A 16,350-nucleotide genomic window follows, 5' to 3' on the forward strand; every position below is an offset into this window, starting at 1 on the left:
TCTTTTCTGATTTCTCTTCTTTGGAGTATTTTTGGAGAAGGGAATTTAAATAATTGTACCTTTCTGAATTTATTTTTTCTTTAACATTAATAGGACTTGACGCCACCCAATTTAGAGTTCATCATTATCACAGAGATGAAGAGAATGATGCTCTCCTTGGTGGCCCAGCACAGCTCACGGATGAAGAGAAATACAGGGACTGTGAAAGGTTCAAATGTCCATGCCCAATATGTGGAACTGAGAATATTTATGATAGCGTCTTCGATGGTTCGGTTAGTTGCTTTTGTTTCTTTTGTTTGTTTGTTTTGTGAGTGAACTAGTATAAAGTCCATTTTCTCTCTACTATGTGTATAAAAAGGAAAAAGAAAACACAGGTTTTTATGTGTTTAAAGAATTTTAGCATCATATGAATTCTGCCTTCACAGCTTACTTATTTCTGCTTGAAACCTCTTAATAGAGTATGCTTGAGTATTGTTTTTGGCTTCCTAGAATGCTTGGCCTTGGTTTTTTAAATGGAATCTCTTAAAAACGCTGAATTATCTTAAAGTATTTTTATTGTAATTCCTTAATTAGCAACCTGTATTTCTCCACTCCCGGCCCAATTTATTAAGGCTTAGAGCAATATTTTCCTTTATCTTAAATCAAGTTAATGGGGAACTAAGTGTTTTTGGAAAGGTTTTGTTTATCTTTACACATCCCACTTGCCTCCTTTTTGACAAAGGTACTGTGATTATCTTTGCTGTCTTTGCATATCAGGCATTAAAGAAGTCACAGGGAGACATTTCTCTAAAGAAGTACTGCCAAAAAATGTATCATTGACCTTGGATCAGAACTTGAAACTTAGCCAATCTACTTGATTCCACTGCAGTGTTATACATGTACTAGCCATTGGCAAATGAGTAGGCAGCAGAACCACGTAAAACCTTGAAACTGAAAGAAAATACGTCCTTTATCTAAATTAAAAGTAATTATTTTAAGTTAATTTGGACAAACAGCAGATGTTTTGCATTTTTTTGAATCAAAACAAAGCAGTCTTTGGAAGCAAGTGCAAGGAAGAGGCAGACACAGATCAGCAATACTTGCTAAATCCTTGAGTTTTGCTTCATTACAGCTGTAAATAAGATAGTTAATTGCATGGAGGCTTGACGACTTGCAGATGGGCTAACTGTGGAAGAGCCCGATGTCAAGCTCTAAAATCTCTTCCACCTGGAATTGCTTCGTGTGGCGGGGTAGGGTTATGTACCAGATTGGAGCAGGAAACCAAGATGTTTAAGTATCAAGAAGGAAAACAAATGCTCCAGAAACCCCAACAGTTTCCCTGAATATTACATTTGCTTTGTCTTTGTTTAAAACAAAACAAAACGTTTTCTCCAACTACTAATAGTTCATTTTTTCAAATTTTTACTCCTCCTCTCTCCCCTCCCCCAAATACATTTCATTTGTTGGGGGGCAGTGGTTACAGAAATTTTAGATTTGCTAAGCTAACAATAAGTGATCACTCTGTGGTGTAACGCTTAAGTTTTAGGCTTTATTCTTAAAATTAAGTTGGCAGTATGGAGCAAACTGTTGTCATTAACGCTCTTGCTTTGCCTTGGAATGAATTAAGTGCAAATTTAAATTCTTGATCAGTATCTCTAGGAAGGATGTTTATTTCCAATAATGCGACTTCACTGGTATTTTCAGAGGGGAAACTATTTTATCCATAGTCTGTCGTGTATTGAATGTAAAAAAAGTAATTTCAAGATTTTCCCTTGGGCTTTGTACTCCATTATGATGGTGGCAAGAGTAGAAGGTATGTGGTGACTGAGGGGATCTTTGGGAGGAAAGTGGTTGAGAAAATAAGGTTAAAAACTTACCAATAAGACGCAAGAGGGAGGAGATATGGGGATATATGTATATGTACAGCTGATTCACTTTGTTATACAGCAGAAACTAACACACCATTGTAAAGCAATTATACTCCAATAAAGATGTTAAAAAAAAAAAGCTTACCAATAAAATGAATTTAAAATATTGTACACCAGGACAGCATGTAAGTTTTTAAGCACAAGAAACCTTTTATAACCTTTTGTGTACTTGTCTGTCTTGACTTCTGTAGGGAACCGATATGGAGCCCAGCTTGTATCGTTGCAGTAACATCGATTGTAAGGCTTCGCCTCTGACCTTTATGGTACAGCTGAGCAACAAATTGATCATGGACATTAGACGATGCATTAAAAAATACTACGAAGTAAGTATCCATAATGAGTGTCTTACATATGCAACTTACTAAGGTTTGGTACTTGTTTTAAAATAAAATGATACGGTTTTTGTATGAAACTGTAAAATTTTGAAAAGACAGGAAAATGATTTGATTTTTCTGTTGGGCATTTCATCTCATTAATGAGCAGTATTTTTAGTAATGAAGTTTTTGCTTTTAAGGAAAAATGAGAATATAATCAGGAAGTATTGTAGTTTATTGCTGCCTAAATAAAATGAAGTTAAATGGTCACTCAGATTTTCGATCAGAGGAGGAAAAATCAATATTACCTATCTTTGGCAACTAGAGCTGTAAATTCATGTGTGGTGATTTTATTTCTGTTTTACTTTTTAAAAACTTTTTATTTTATATTGGAGTATAGTTGATTAACAATGTTGTGATAGTTTCAGGTGTACAGCAAAGTGATTCAGTTATACATATATCTATTCTTTTTCAGATTTTTTTTCCCATTTAGGTTGTTACATAATTGAGCAGGGTACCCTGTGCTATACAGTAGGTCCTTATTGTTTATTCATTTTAAATACAGCAGTGCGTACATGTCAATCCCAAACTCCCTAACTATCCCTTCCCGTGTGGTGATTTTAAAAAACTGCCAACTAGCTGACACTTTGTGTTTATGTGGTCATCTAAACCATTTCATAGCTTAGTTTTCCAAAGAAATCAGAATAAACATCTTTTAAATTTCAGTGCTTTTGTGTGGCATTTTAAAGAAGAACGTCTAATTTTTATAAATATATAGGAAAAGTTCCAGAACAGTGAGTGAGCTGTCTGCATTAGAAAGAAGGTTCCTTTCAAAGTTTTTGTTTTGGTTTTTAACACATTTCATATGAATTAGTTTTTTTCTCTTCAAAAGTTAAAATTAAAAGAAAAAACACCACATTTCCCACTTGATTTTTCTTAGTGTTTCATTATGTCATTTGTCATCTAAACAAAATTTCTGTTACTTGAAAGTTCACTGTAACTTAGGTGGAGGTTACGCTGGCAACGCATTTCCCAAAAAATGCTCTGGTTCTATTAGGTAAGACTCTTGACTTTGATCAATATCATCCTATAATTTCTACTTATATGTTAGTTAACATATAACGTAGCATTATCTTCTTTAAAATCGAACTCATTAAATGAAAATCAAGTATTAGATCATTAGGATGAAGAGTAAAAGCATAGAGTTCTAGTCTTGTGATTTTGGAGTAGAATAATTTGTATTCGTCAAGAAAAAAGAACCAAGTAGGTTTGTCTGAAGATATTTTTAAAATAATAATTATGGCTACATTTTGGGAAATCTGAAACATTTTAGTGAATAATCTGGTGCTCTACTTAATGAACAGTTGGATGGGAATAAAGGTTATCTGTGGGTTCACATTCCGCAGTGGATGAACTGTTCAGCACGTGAAATGTTAGGCCTTTGTTTAGCATGAAGAGTCCAAATCAAAACTATTCAGCTCGTTTACAGACCTCATTGAGCAGAGCATGATTCTTGACTCTTGGGAAGAATTCTGAGTTTTCTCTCTGTGTTTAGTCTATCAAAATCTTCACCATGGAAATGTTAATACTATAAGAAGCTCATCTATTTCCTTCTCTAAGAGCGGGCAATCTGTTTTGACTAAGTTGAGAATAGGCAGAAAAATGATCTTCTGAATAGTTAGAAATATGCCCTAACTGAAAGATTGATTTCTAACTGTGTGTGTGGTGTGGTGGTCGTGGTTGTATAAGTATTTTTCAAGCTAAATAACCTAGTTTTAGGCATCCAGACGTTTAACCCGTGGTTTCTACAGCATTTGTTTTAATTGTCTACCAACCATCTCACTAGCAGCAAGTTAGTTTTCCTGTCGTTAACTGCCCACTTGATTGACTTTCCTAAGGCATTTCTAATTAAAATACCCAAATGTCATTCCTACACTTGAAGAAAGATACGATTGTCCTCAAAATTAAGAACTTGTTTCTCTACTTTCTGTCCTTAGGCATATGTGATTGTCTAGAAGAGAAAGAAATCCATTATTCGTTCTTTTCATGGCCCCATGATGAACAAATGTTTCAAATATTCTCAAGATCAGAGCTTTTATACAGAGAGCTCATGCACCTCCAAGTTACAGTTTATTGGTAGAGTGTTCTCTTTCTTCCTGACCCCAGACTTAAGTGAACTTTGCCAGTAGAGGGATATGGTGTGGAGTTTCTTTTGTCATCATGCCTCAAGTGATCCTGATTACAGTTAGTTCAGTGTGATATACCATAGCAGTGGTAATCCAGCTGGAGATTAATACACCAGGTGTACTGGAGATAAGGATGTTGGTACTGAGTACTGAGATCAAAGTGACTGTTCTCTGAAGCTAATGACCAAAAGAGTTCCCTCCTATTCTGCAAGTTAAAAAATGCTCCCCACTAGACATAAAGTTGTTAGTGGACTGAGAACAAGATTCTCCATATTTTTTTCATTTTAGTTTTAGAATCACTGCAGGCAAGAACAACCTACATTGAGAAAGGAGGCATCTCCATAAGGAAGGAGCTTTTGTAAGACAGTGGAGGAGTATAAGGTACTTAACCAAACACTGTAACCTGCCAGGGAACACAGTTCTAGATCACCAAGAAATCTGGCTGTCAAGAACAAAAGGGCCAAAGTTTAGGGTAGCAAAGTATACTTCTTAATCACTCTTAAAAAAATACACCACATCTTCTGTTGTATTCTGTGGTGAATAAATAGTGCTGACTGAATAAATGTGATACAGCAAACATTAAAATTTTTATATATCTGAGAATCAGTCTGTATCGTAGTGTTTTAATATTGGCTCCTTTAATAGCAGGGGAAATGCTTTTTTCTCTCACCGTACAGCAATGATTGTATCCTTCGGATTCTTGTTTCATAGAACATTTAAATTTCTGTATACGTAGAAATACAAGAAGCACCAAGCAAGGATATTTCAAGTAATATATTAATTTCCTTAGGAGGAAAACAACTCTAATGCTTTATCTCGAGATTTGACGAAGCATTGGAAGACTTTGAGGCAGCACAGAAAGCTCTAATTCAAAGTTGATTTCATGCCCCGGTCCTAATTGGTTCCTCTATACAAAGTTAAAATCGAACTGGTATTTCTTTGAAAATCATAAAAAGGCAGTTTAAAGACTATATCTCTCAGCTTTTAAGGATGTTTTTAAAAGACTCAATTTTACAGTGAAAAATTGATATGTGTTTCCCCTCCCCTTAAATTCTGCTTCAGAAGAGCAAATAGACACACACACACACACACACACACGCACGCACGCACGCACGCACAAAAGGGGAGAGAAACACTAGCTAATCTAAATTGGGAAATGAAGAGGGCTTTTTTTAAGCATGAAAATTTCATCATCTTGTCAGCTGGCAGAATGCCTGCTGTGTGGATTCACAAAGGCTAAGAATTACACTTTCATGAAATTTTCCTCACTAACTGCCCTGGTTAATTTGAAAGATAACCCACTGTTCTAATTCATTCCTCAATTGGGCGGTGCAGGTTTTATCTTTGATCTGACAAAGCATTTGTGTTAATCGTTTTGGCCCTCCAGTAGACACTCTTGGGATTGTGCTTTTACAATAAATGTGTCTGTGATAGCTCTTTAGTCTATTATACTTACAATAGATCCATAGAACTGGTAATTAATTCTCCACTGCTTTGGAAATGGGAAGAATAGGTGTAGCTCTGTCAAGTGCTGCTGGGAAGTTTGTTTAGCTGGTTCATTTTTGAAGTGTTCCCCTCAGCCATCCATGAAGCAGCCGCAGAAGAGAATGTGAGATTGAGATGCTGCCTACCCTGAAGACTTGCTGATAAATGGGAAATCTGACCCCTCTTGGTACCTGGGAGGGGGGTAGTGGCTCATTTACTTTCATCTCAAGTACTATTAGTTATAATGTACATTAAACCCTCATTTTAATACTTAAAGAGCCATTCGTTTCTAAAGGTGGATAGTCAACTGAAATATCCTCCTCAATTCCCATTGATGGCTTATGCAGGTTTTAGAGTGTTCCAGTGGGGCGAAATGTATTTCTCACCAGCCTTGTAGTGTTTCCAGCAACTTGTAAAGGAGCATTACTTGGGGCACTTCACTATGCTGTTTAAACAGAGGTATTGCTGGCCCTGCATCTAGAAAAATTAACAGTTAACAGCTAGTCAGTGCTATGCATATGATAACATTGATTAGTTGCTAGGACCAGAAATAGGTGATTGAATTCCTTAGAAATTTGCTGTTGGTTTTACAGTCTCAGAATTTCCCTGACATAAGCTTTCTGCGGACAGGACCTGTGCTTTCTTCGGTGTCTCATCTGTGATCTCTGCTCCAGCCGTTTGCTCTCAATAGTGTATGCATTTTAATGTTTAGTAATATACTTTCTTGTTTTTTCTTTAAATTCTTTTTTGCACTGCTATCATATTGGCAGAAGGTTTATTAGTGGTTCACAAGATTCTCAGGCTAACACAAGACTCCACATTAATTTAAGGTCATGAAAGCATTAATATAGCCCTTTGTTACCCTGTCTTTATTTTATGTCACTGATTACTATTGGTTTCAATATATGCCCATCTCCAAGTTCATAGCCTTAATTTGTTTTCTCCCCAAACCAAGTGTCAGGCAAAGAGGCATTGACCAGAAATATTTTTATTAAGATGCAAAATCACATCGTGCAGAAACGTATTCTCATTGTCCTGACACAAGAGTCTCACTCTTACTACACAGGGTGGCAGAGAGTGGATGCCTAGCTGTTCTTCCTCTCATACTCCTGCTCTCTCCCTGTATTTTTCCCATTTCTTTCTCAGTATATTAATTGTGGTATAAGTCACATTTTAAAAATCTCTTTTGGACCCACTTTTATGAGGAATTCCAAAAATAATGTCCAGCGTTACTTGCCTCATGATGCAGACTTTCTTATGCTCACGTGTGTGAGCACCTAGTAAAGAAGGGAGCATTTGACCAATGATACTGTGAGTCCCTCTAGAAGACAGCACACATCCAGGAAGTGGAGTGGGATGTTTTGTGGTATATGAAAAATCCACGTTCATTTTGGTTTTGCACCTTTGCTAAAAAAAAAACAGAAAATGATGCTTGTTAAGTTTGGAATGGATATGCATTCCTTGAAAACAAAATTAATAACAACCACCAAACATAATGTTGTTAAGCCAGAAGTTGAATCTGAGGACAGGACCTTAAAAGTGCAGGGAGGGCAGGGTGAAGTATTGGTTAATATATTTGCTCCACCAAAATACACACCCACTCAGCATCACAGGCAACAGAATCCATGGTGTCCAACAATGCTTGAAGGAGGACCATTTCTTTAGGAATACACAGAGCTCAATTAGTAAATAAATCTAATAATTAAAGATGAAGCAGCCTCTCACTAGATCGCCACCCCCATCCCCACCCCTACCCGTGTAATTTACTTATAGACCCACTCTTACTTCCATTGCCTTTTGCTTTTCAAATGTAGCAGTACTTCATGACAGCTATCGTGTGCTGGCGGATCTGAGGGTTTTAGAGCCATGCAATGATGTTCAGTAACTCTGTCTTGTTCAGCTGCAAATATTCGGTGTTCAATAACCCTCAAAATTTCTCATTTCTTACCTGTGGTGATATGGGCTGATAGTTTTTAGGTTGTAGGTTGCAATATGCAGTAGTCTCACAGGTACATTAGTTCAAATAGTTTAAACTCTAAGCACCAGTGGAATTATTGTTTATCTCCTTGCCTCTGCATTTATATTTAGAACATTTAAAAAGAATAAACTGGGTTTCTTTTTTGTAAAGACTCTTAACAGCATAATTATAAGTGGTAAAAAAGGCATGCAAAGAAGCAGTAGATATCCATCCCACCCATTCAGCATCCCAGGCAGTGCAATCCATGCTGCCCAGCGGTGCCTGAAGAAGGATCATTTCTTTAGGAATCCATAGAACTCATCTTAAATCTTGTTAAGACAAAACAAAAGAATTAGTATTTCTTTTTGCTCCACACCATTTGATAGGGAAGTTTAACATAAATGAACACCACGGACACCAGTTGCTTTTTTTAAATGCGGTATTCTAATACCAGGGCCCATTGATGGAGGATTGGTGTGTTTTTATTAGCGAATGGCTGTTTTTTCTTAAGTATGAATATCCACCAAGCTGATTTTCAGTCAGGTATAACATTTTACTGCAACACCATGGTGTGTTCTACAGAAAAACTAAGAAGTAGAATCTTACTGTAAGTAAATGTATTATTGTACAAATCTAAGGGAATAACAGGTCAAATCTAGTCCCCTAAAACGTGCCAGCTACGTGTTCTACACAAACAGCGTTAACATGGTATGAATATTAGTTGTTATAAAGGAGTTCCAGTATGTTGTAGAACTTAGTGTTTGTCTAAGTATAGACCACAAGCCATATATCAACAAATTAAACTTGAACTGTTTCAAAAAAAAGGAGTTCCAATAAGCAAATTGGATCAGGTACACCCTTATATGCCACCTGACTTTTAACCTTCATAGAATAACCAACGTTCCTTGTACTCTCTATATTTATCACAACACCTCTTTATCTTTTATTTTGTTTAATCTTAACCTTATGGCATGGACCCTATTTGGGGAGTCGCAGAACTAGAGCGTGATCTTGAGGAACTAGGAGGGAACCCACACCAAATTCTCAGGTGCCCTGACCACAGGGAACACTGACCTCAGATCTTTCTGCAGGGTCTGAGCTCGGGCCATAGCCTGTCTCTTGCCCATGTCATTCCCCGCATGTGCATATTTTCCTCCTCTGAGAGCTTTTTGTCAGAGGTGGAGGCTGTCGTAGCCACTGCCCTTGCCTGTTCTTTCCTCGTGTTTGGAAAGCTTAGCACTTGCTTTTATCAGTTTTCAGAGCAGCCCCTGCTAGCCTCGCGATGGACTGTGAGGTTTTGTACTCGAACACCTGGTCAGAGTTCTTTTTGGTCATCTAGCGGTTTAGTAACTTCTCGAGGCCAACGTTTCGTAGCTTATAAGACAACGACAGTGGTAGTACCTGGCACATCAGGTCATAAGAAAGACTACATGGGATGATGCATCTCCAGTGCTTAGTGCCTCAAGAGCACTCGCTGTTAACGTTCATTATTCTGTTCTGAGGTAACAGTGGATGACGTGGCTCGGTTGGGTTCCTCCACGTGCTCCGCCCCCGCCCGCTCCCGCCCTGAGATTCAGCCCTAGGCTGGGGCCTCGCTGCCCCGTCTTTCCGAGGCGTCCATCTGGAAGCTTCCGTTGTCTCGCCACTCTCCCCCCCGCCCCCCCAAGTCAGAACGATACCACTCCGCGCTGTCCTTGCTCCTGGCCCTCCCTGCACTTTGCCAGCATGGGAGTTTCCTTTTCAGTGTTGGTGAATGTGGCCCCAAAGTCAGCTTTAGGAAGGGACACTGATAAGGGCAGCTTGAGGAAGTGGCTACAAGCAAGGAAAGGACACTAGGTTCTTAAGTCCTCCAAGACCCAGCACCCAGTATTGTACCTAACCTGGTCGTTGTTCAGTTAAGAGTTATTGAACGAGTCATGCTCTTCTGAGAGACTGGAGCTATCAAGTGACTTTCCCAGGTTACAAGTAGCAGCATCAGGACTGTGACCATCCTTGGGGACCCTAGTCCAGAATTCTGCTCATCATCACATACGGTAAGACAGCCGTTGATGAGTAACAAGTTGCACGCCATCCTCACTGCAGTCCCTCTTTCAGTAGGATGCCTCCAGAGCCCTGGCGTGAGCCTCACAAGCTAAGCCAGGCCACAGGGCTGGCAGGGACATGAGTCCAGAAAGCCGATTACAGCTGCCCAGCCAAGGACCAGCGCGGCCACTGAAGGGGCGCCTGGGCTTTCGGCGGCTTCTGATATGGTTCGCCTCCTCTGAAGGGAAAATTGGAGGTTTTTTGAAATGCTCAGGAAATGCCATAGGAGTTGTCAAATATCTGAAAACAAGTGGGTAAAAACAGAAAACTGCTTGTGCCGAAACAGTAGAATTCCTTTTTCAGATTGATTTCTCTAACCTTGGGTCTTTAGGAAAAATTCAACTTCAGGTCTAACTCCAGTCATCTAGAGGTGTACTGTCTTGTAGTAGAGTAAGACACTGAACCAGAACAAATTTCATTTAACCTTTCAAAAGTGAGATTCTCACACCGTTGACCTTCTTGACTTCAAGGAGCAAAACTGAGCTCTCCGTTCTCTGCTGCACAGGTAAAACGAGAGAGGGGAGGGGAGCGCCCCAGGCAATGCGTGTCTCAAACTTGGCTTGCTTAGAAAGTATACGTTATGGTTCACATGTGGAAATTGGCCCTTTGCAGATAGTTACAGATACGAATTTCCAGATTGTTCTGTCTAGCTTACTCTCATGTTAAATGGAACAACTATATTTCTGTTCAAGAGGGATTTAGTTCAGCTGCCTTTCCATGGTACCATAGAAAAATTCTCAAAGCCTGGATTCCAAATACTACTAATGAAAATTAGGGCACCAGTATTTTCTAATTGGTGGGTGTTGGTTTGTTTTGGTCTTGGTGTGCGTCAGGTATGGCTTTACCATATGCTCATACCAACACCTACGGTGTGTTGGTCTTAGCTGGGTTTTGAAAAGCAGTGTATAACTTTACTGGTTCAAAACTCATTTGACCCTTGGTACTCCCTCAGAAATATTTTTGGTTTCTACCATGTTCCAGCATATGATAACTCTTCTGTTAGAGTTTTGTGACGTACATTATGCAGCTTGTTTCCAGAAAGATCCCCAGCCTCATTCACGTTGCACAGGTGCTCAGGCTCCTTGGCTGTTGGAGAAGCTCTTCGTGTTGCTGGGAACCTAGGTGATTTGCTAGCTCGGCTCTCAGGAGCCTGTGTAGCCAGCCTTCAGTCTCCATCCACCAGCAAAGAATGCTTAAGAATCATGGCAGGAAAAAACCCAAACTGCCCAGGATTTATGTCTATATGTATACTAAAGATTTAGAAACCATGTGGATGAAGTCACACATAATCCTTTGAGGATAATTTCTTTCAATTGCAGCTTTTCATCTAGTCACGCTCAAGAGCCACTCCTTTCAGGAACTGATCAGCAAAGAAAGACAAAAGGAGAGTAGTCTAGTACCAAGAAAGACCTGATTAGGGCTTCCCTGGTGGCGCAGTGGTTAAGAATCTGCCTGCCAATACAGGGGACACGGGTTCGATCCCTGGTCCGGGAAGATCCCACGTGCCGCGGAGCAACTAAGCCCATGCCCCACAACTACTGAGCCTATGCTCTAGAGCCCGTGGTGCTCTGAAACAAGAGAAGCCATAACATTGAGAAACCCGCGTACCACAACGAAGAGTAGCCCCCGCTTGCCACAACTAGAGAAAGCCCGCGCGCAGCAACAAAGACTCAGCACAGCCCCAAAGTTAATTAATTAATTAATTGAAAAGAAAAGAAAGACCTGATTAAATTTTCACAGCATAATGGCTTCTCATGCTGATGAGTGTATGCAATGTTACATAGCACAGTGGTTCTCAAACCTTTTGTTCTGTGGGACCCTGCACACTCTTAAATTTACTGAGAATGGCAGAGTTTCTGCTTATGTGGGTTATATTTATTTATTTATTTATTTTAACACGTTTATTGGAGTATAATTGCTTTACAATGCTGTGTTAGCTTCTGCTTTATAACAAAGTGAATCAGCTATATATATATATATATACATATATCCCCATATCTCTTCCCTCTTGCGTCTCCCTCCCTCCCTATCCCACCCCTCTAGGTGGTCACAAAGCACCAAGCTGATCTCCCTGTGCTATGTGGCTGCTTCCCACTAGCTATCGGTTTTACATTTGGTAGTGTATATATGTCCATGCCACTCTCTCACTTTGTCCCAGCTTACCCTTCCCCCTCCCCGTGTCCTCAAGTCCATTATCTGGTAGGTCTGAGTCTTTATTCCCGTCCTGCCCCTAGGTTATAAATTAAAACTGAGACATCTACAAACTGTTAACCCACTTATAAGCAACAATAAGCCTATTATATGACAAAATTTTTTAATGAAAAATAACTACCTGTCTTACAAAGCAAAATAATTTAGTAAGAATAGTGGTATTGTTTTAAATTTTTGCAAATCTCTTTGCTGTCTGGCTTCAAAAACAGCTGGATTCTCATATCTGCTTCTGCATCCAATCTATTGTGATATGTTGTTGTGTTGTTTTGGTGGAAGTATATGAAGAAAATTTGGCTTCACACAGGTATGAAGCTGGAAAAGATAGGAGTATTTCAATAGCCTTTTCCATTAATAGTGGGTATTCTTTTTTGTCATTCCACCAAACCTTGTAGCATGGTAGTTTCTTAAAGGTTATTTCCAATGTGCAATCTGAAACCATATCAATAAGCCATTTGTACTCCGGTACATTAACATCCAGTATCTTGAATGGTATATAACATTGTATTTCTGTTTTCCAAATATTTGACAATGAGCGTATATTACTTTTATGGGGGATGGTGCTTATTACATTTTGAAATTTATATACAGTACAGTTCACTCTCTGGTGTACAGTTCACTCTCTGGTGTACAGTTCTATGAGTGTTTACAATTGCATGAGAGTCATATTACTGTTACCCCAATCAAGATACAAAACACATCTATCACCCACACCCCCTGTCCACAGTTCCCTTGTGCTACTTCTTTCAGTTGCACTTTAAAAAATATTTATTTATTTATTTATTTATTTTTGGCTGCATTGGGTCTTCACTGCTGTGCACAGGCATTCTCTAGTTACAGGGAGCAGGGGCTACTCTTTGTTGCAGTGCGCGGGATTCTCATTGCGGTGGCTTCTCTCGCCGCGGAGCAAAGGCTCTAGGTGCGTGGGCTCAGTAGTTGTGACTCGCAGGCTCAGTAGTTGTGGAGTGCAGGCTTAGTTGCTCCACGACATGTGGAATTTTCTCGGACCAGGGCTTGAACCCGTGTCCCCTGCGTTGGCAGGTGGATTCTTAACCACTGGGCCACCAGGGAAGTCCTCAGTTGCACTTTTAAAATAAGTTCATTCAAAAGGCTAACCTCACATCATATGCTGAGTCCTACCACTTTTGCTTATGAAGTGTCATGTTTTCCATCCATGGCATTATCTTCCACCTGGGACCCACCTCTCACCTCCTTATGGAATATGCTGCCGCCGTTCTCAAAGATGTGCAGAATGAAACATTGTAATATATGTGTTTCTTTGCTTAGCTAGGAGTGGGTAGGTACTTGATCTGTGAATATAAAATTAAATTCTAAGGACAACTCCCCCACAAACAACACTGAAGAAAAATTCTAACATATCCGTTGGAACTTCATCAGCAGAGAAATTTTAGATCTGAGGATTTGAAAAAGAAAATTAGGTCATGTCTTCAACTCAGTTACTTTCGTTCAATGGGTCATGAAGACAGAACCCCAGCAGCATGAGCAGTGGGTCCAGCACTCAAGTAATTATATCCCCTACTCCAGCTTCCTAGAAATGAAACCTAGATATTGAGCCACTTAAAAGGAAGACTTAATTTTCCTATATTCAAATGTGCATCCATTTTAACCTACCCATGTCTATAGCATTTTGCTGTTTTACCGATTCTAGCACATGTATAGATTTATGTAACTACCACCACATTCAGGATACAGAATAGTTATATCGCCCCAAAAAACTTCCTCTTGTTATCCCCTTATAATCACACGTTCCTTCCCACCACTAACTCTATCTGTCATGGATGGATCAGTAATGGATCTATTCTCCTCACTTTATTACTGTCTTTCCAAGAATGTCATAGAAATGGAATCACCTAGTACACAGCCTTTGGGACTGTCTTCCTTCATGTAGGTTGTTCCTTTTATTACAGAATATTATTCCAGTGTATGGATGTATCAGTTTCTTTGATCCAGTTACCCAGTGGAAAGTGTTTGGCCAGTTTTTAGTAATTATGAATTCAGCTTATATAAACATTCGTGTATAGGATTTTGTGTGAGCATAACTTTTCATTCTTATCGGTTAAATAACCAGGAGTAGAATTGCTGGCTCATATGTTAAGTGTATTTTTACCCTTTTAAAGACATTGCCAAACTATTTTTCAGAGTAACAGCACCATTTTTCATTACCACTAGCAGCATATGAGAGTTCCAGTTTCTCAGCATCCTCATAAGCTCTTGGTATAGTTGGTGTTTTTTATTTTAGGCATTCTAATACGTGTGGGCAGTATCTCATCATGGTTTTAACTTGCATTTCCCTGATGGTAAGTGTATTTATATTTGCCATCCTTATATCATTTTTGGTGAAGTGTCCAAATTATCCCCCATTTTAAAATTTGCATTATTTTCTTACTGTTGAGTTTTGAGTTCTTATATATTCTAGATACACGTCCTTTGTTGGATATGTGATTTGCAAATATTTCCTCCCATTCTGTAGCTTGTACTTTTATTCTCTTAATGCTGTGTTTCACAGAACAAACTTAAAATTTTTTTTATTTTATAGATCTTGCTTTTGGTCTAATGTCTAAGAATTCAAATTTTATGTCTAGATCTATGATCCATCTTGAGTTAATTTTTGTGTAAGGTATGAGGGTTAGGACAAGGTTCATTTTTTGTGGGGGGAGGGTCTATGTAAGTCCAATTGTCCTAACACCACTTACTGAAAAGACTGTTCTTACACCTTTGAATTGCTTCTGTACCCTTGTCAAAAACCATTTGAGCATACTTGTGTGGGTCTATTTCTGGACCCTCTGTTCTCTTTCATTGATCTCTGTGTTTAGCCCTTTGCCAACATCACAGTCTGGATTACTGTAGCTTTATAGTAAGTCTTATGTAGTGTGATTCCTCCATTGTGTTTTTTAATAGAATGTTTTAGCTATTCTAGTTCTTTTGCCTTTCCATATAAATTTGAGTCAGCTTGTCTATCAACAAAAAAAGTCTTGCTGGGATTTCTGTTGGAATTATATTAAATGTATGTGTTACTTTGAGGACAGTTTTTTTAAATCTTTTTATTTTTATTATTATTATTATTTGGCTGCTTTGGGTCTTTGTTGCTGTGCACAGGCTTACTCTAGTTGCGGCGAGTGGGGGCTACTCTTTCATTGTGGTGCACGGGCTTCTCTTCGCAGTGGCTTCTCTTGTTGCAGAGCATGGGCTCTAGGCACACGGGCTTCGGTAGTTGTGACGCACGGGCTTAATTGCTCCGCAGCATGTGAGATCTTACCAGACGACCAGGGCTCGAACCCACGTCCCCTGTATTGGCAGGCAGATTCTTAACCAAACGCCACCAGGGAAGTCCCCTTTGAGGACAGTTGACATCTTTACTATGTTGAGTCTTCCAGTCTGTGAACACGGAATGTCTCTTCACTTATTTAGGTCTTCTTATTTTTTCATTAGCATTTTGTAGTTTTCAGCATAAAAGTCCTATATGTGTTTTTTTAGATTTATACCTAAAGGAGTTCATTTGGAGAAAGTTTTTGTTCTTTTTTTTGCTTTTTTGTTTGTTTGTTTTGCGGTACGCGGGCCTCTCACTGTTGTGGCCTCTCCCGCTGCGGAGCACAGGCTCCAGACGTGCAGGCTTATTGGCCACGGCTCATGGGCCCAGCTGCTCCGTGGCATGTGGGATCCTCCAGGTCCGGGGCACGAACCCGTGTCCCCCGCATCAGCAGGCGGACTCTCAACCACTGCGCCACCAGGGAAGCCCTGCTTTTTAAATTTTGGTTTCCAATTCTACTCCCTAGTATATAGCATTACAGCTATAGAAATTTTTTTTGACATTTCTATAGTTAAGAGAATTAAAGGTGAATCAGTTGGTTCTCAAAAGAACACTGAGGGCCCATGAAACATTAAAAATAACCTGCATAAATACATAGTTAATATGCAGCCTTTAACATTTATTTTACAAATCTGTATTTATTGGACCAAATATTTGGCCACATAATAGTGTTGAGTTTTTAAAAAACACCAGCTTATGTAGTGTAGTGTCACTTATGTAAAATTTTTGTATGTGTGTATGCTTAAAGAAATTTCTAGAAGGATTTTACCATAGGTCAGAAACCATATCTGAGTGGTGAAAAGTTTAGGTGAATTTTATTTTTTCCATATTGCTTTTCTCTCTTTGAATATTTCATAATAGGGATTGTTTTTATCAAAATAGT

At 39.1% G+C, this 16,350-nt stretch overlaps 1 protein-coding gene across 1 annotated transcript in view; it reads left to right on the top strand.

Annotated features, from left to right (window-relative positions):
* Window positions 1-16,350, top strand: part of POLA1 (DNA polymerase alpha 1, catalytic subunit) — a 306,776-nt gene that overhangs the window by 159,392 nt on the left and 131,034 nt on the right. The window contains exons 33-34 of the mRNA XM_082681638.1: window positions 94-272; window positions 2,099-2,230. Of these exons, the coding sequence (XP_082537764.1) occupies window positions 94-272; window positions 2,099-2,230 (311 nt within the window). The remainder of the gene's footprint in view (window positions 1-93; window positions 273-2,098; window positions 2,231-16,350) is intronic.

This window comes from Grampus griseus (genome assembly GCF_964374135.1).
Source record: "Grampus griseus genome assembly, chromosome: X".
NCBI lineage: Eukaryota > Metazoa > Chordata > Mammalia > Artiodactyla > Delphinidae > Grampus > Grampus griseus.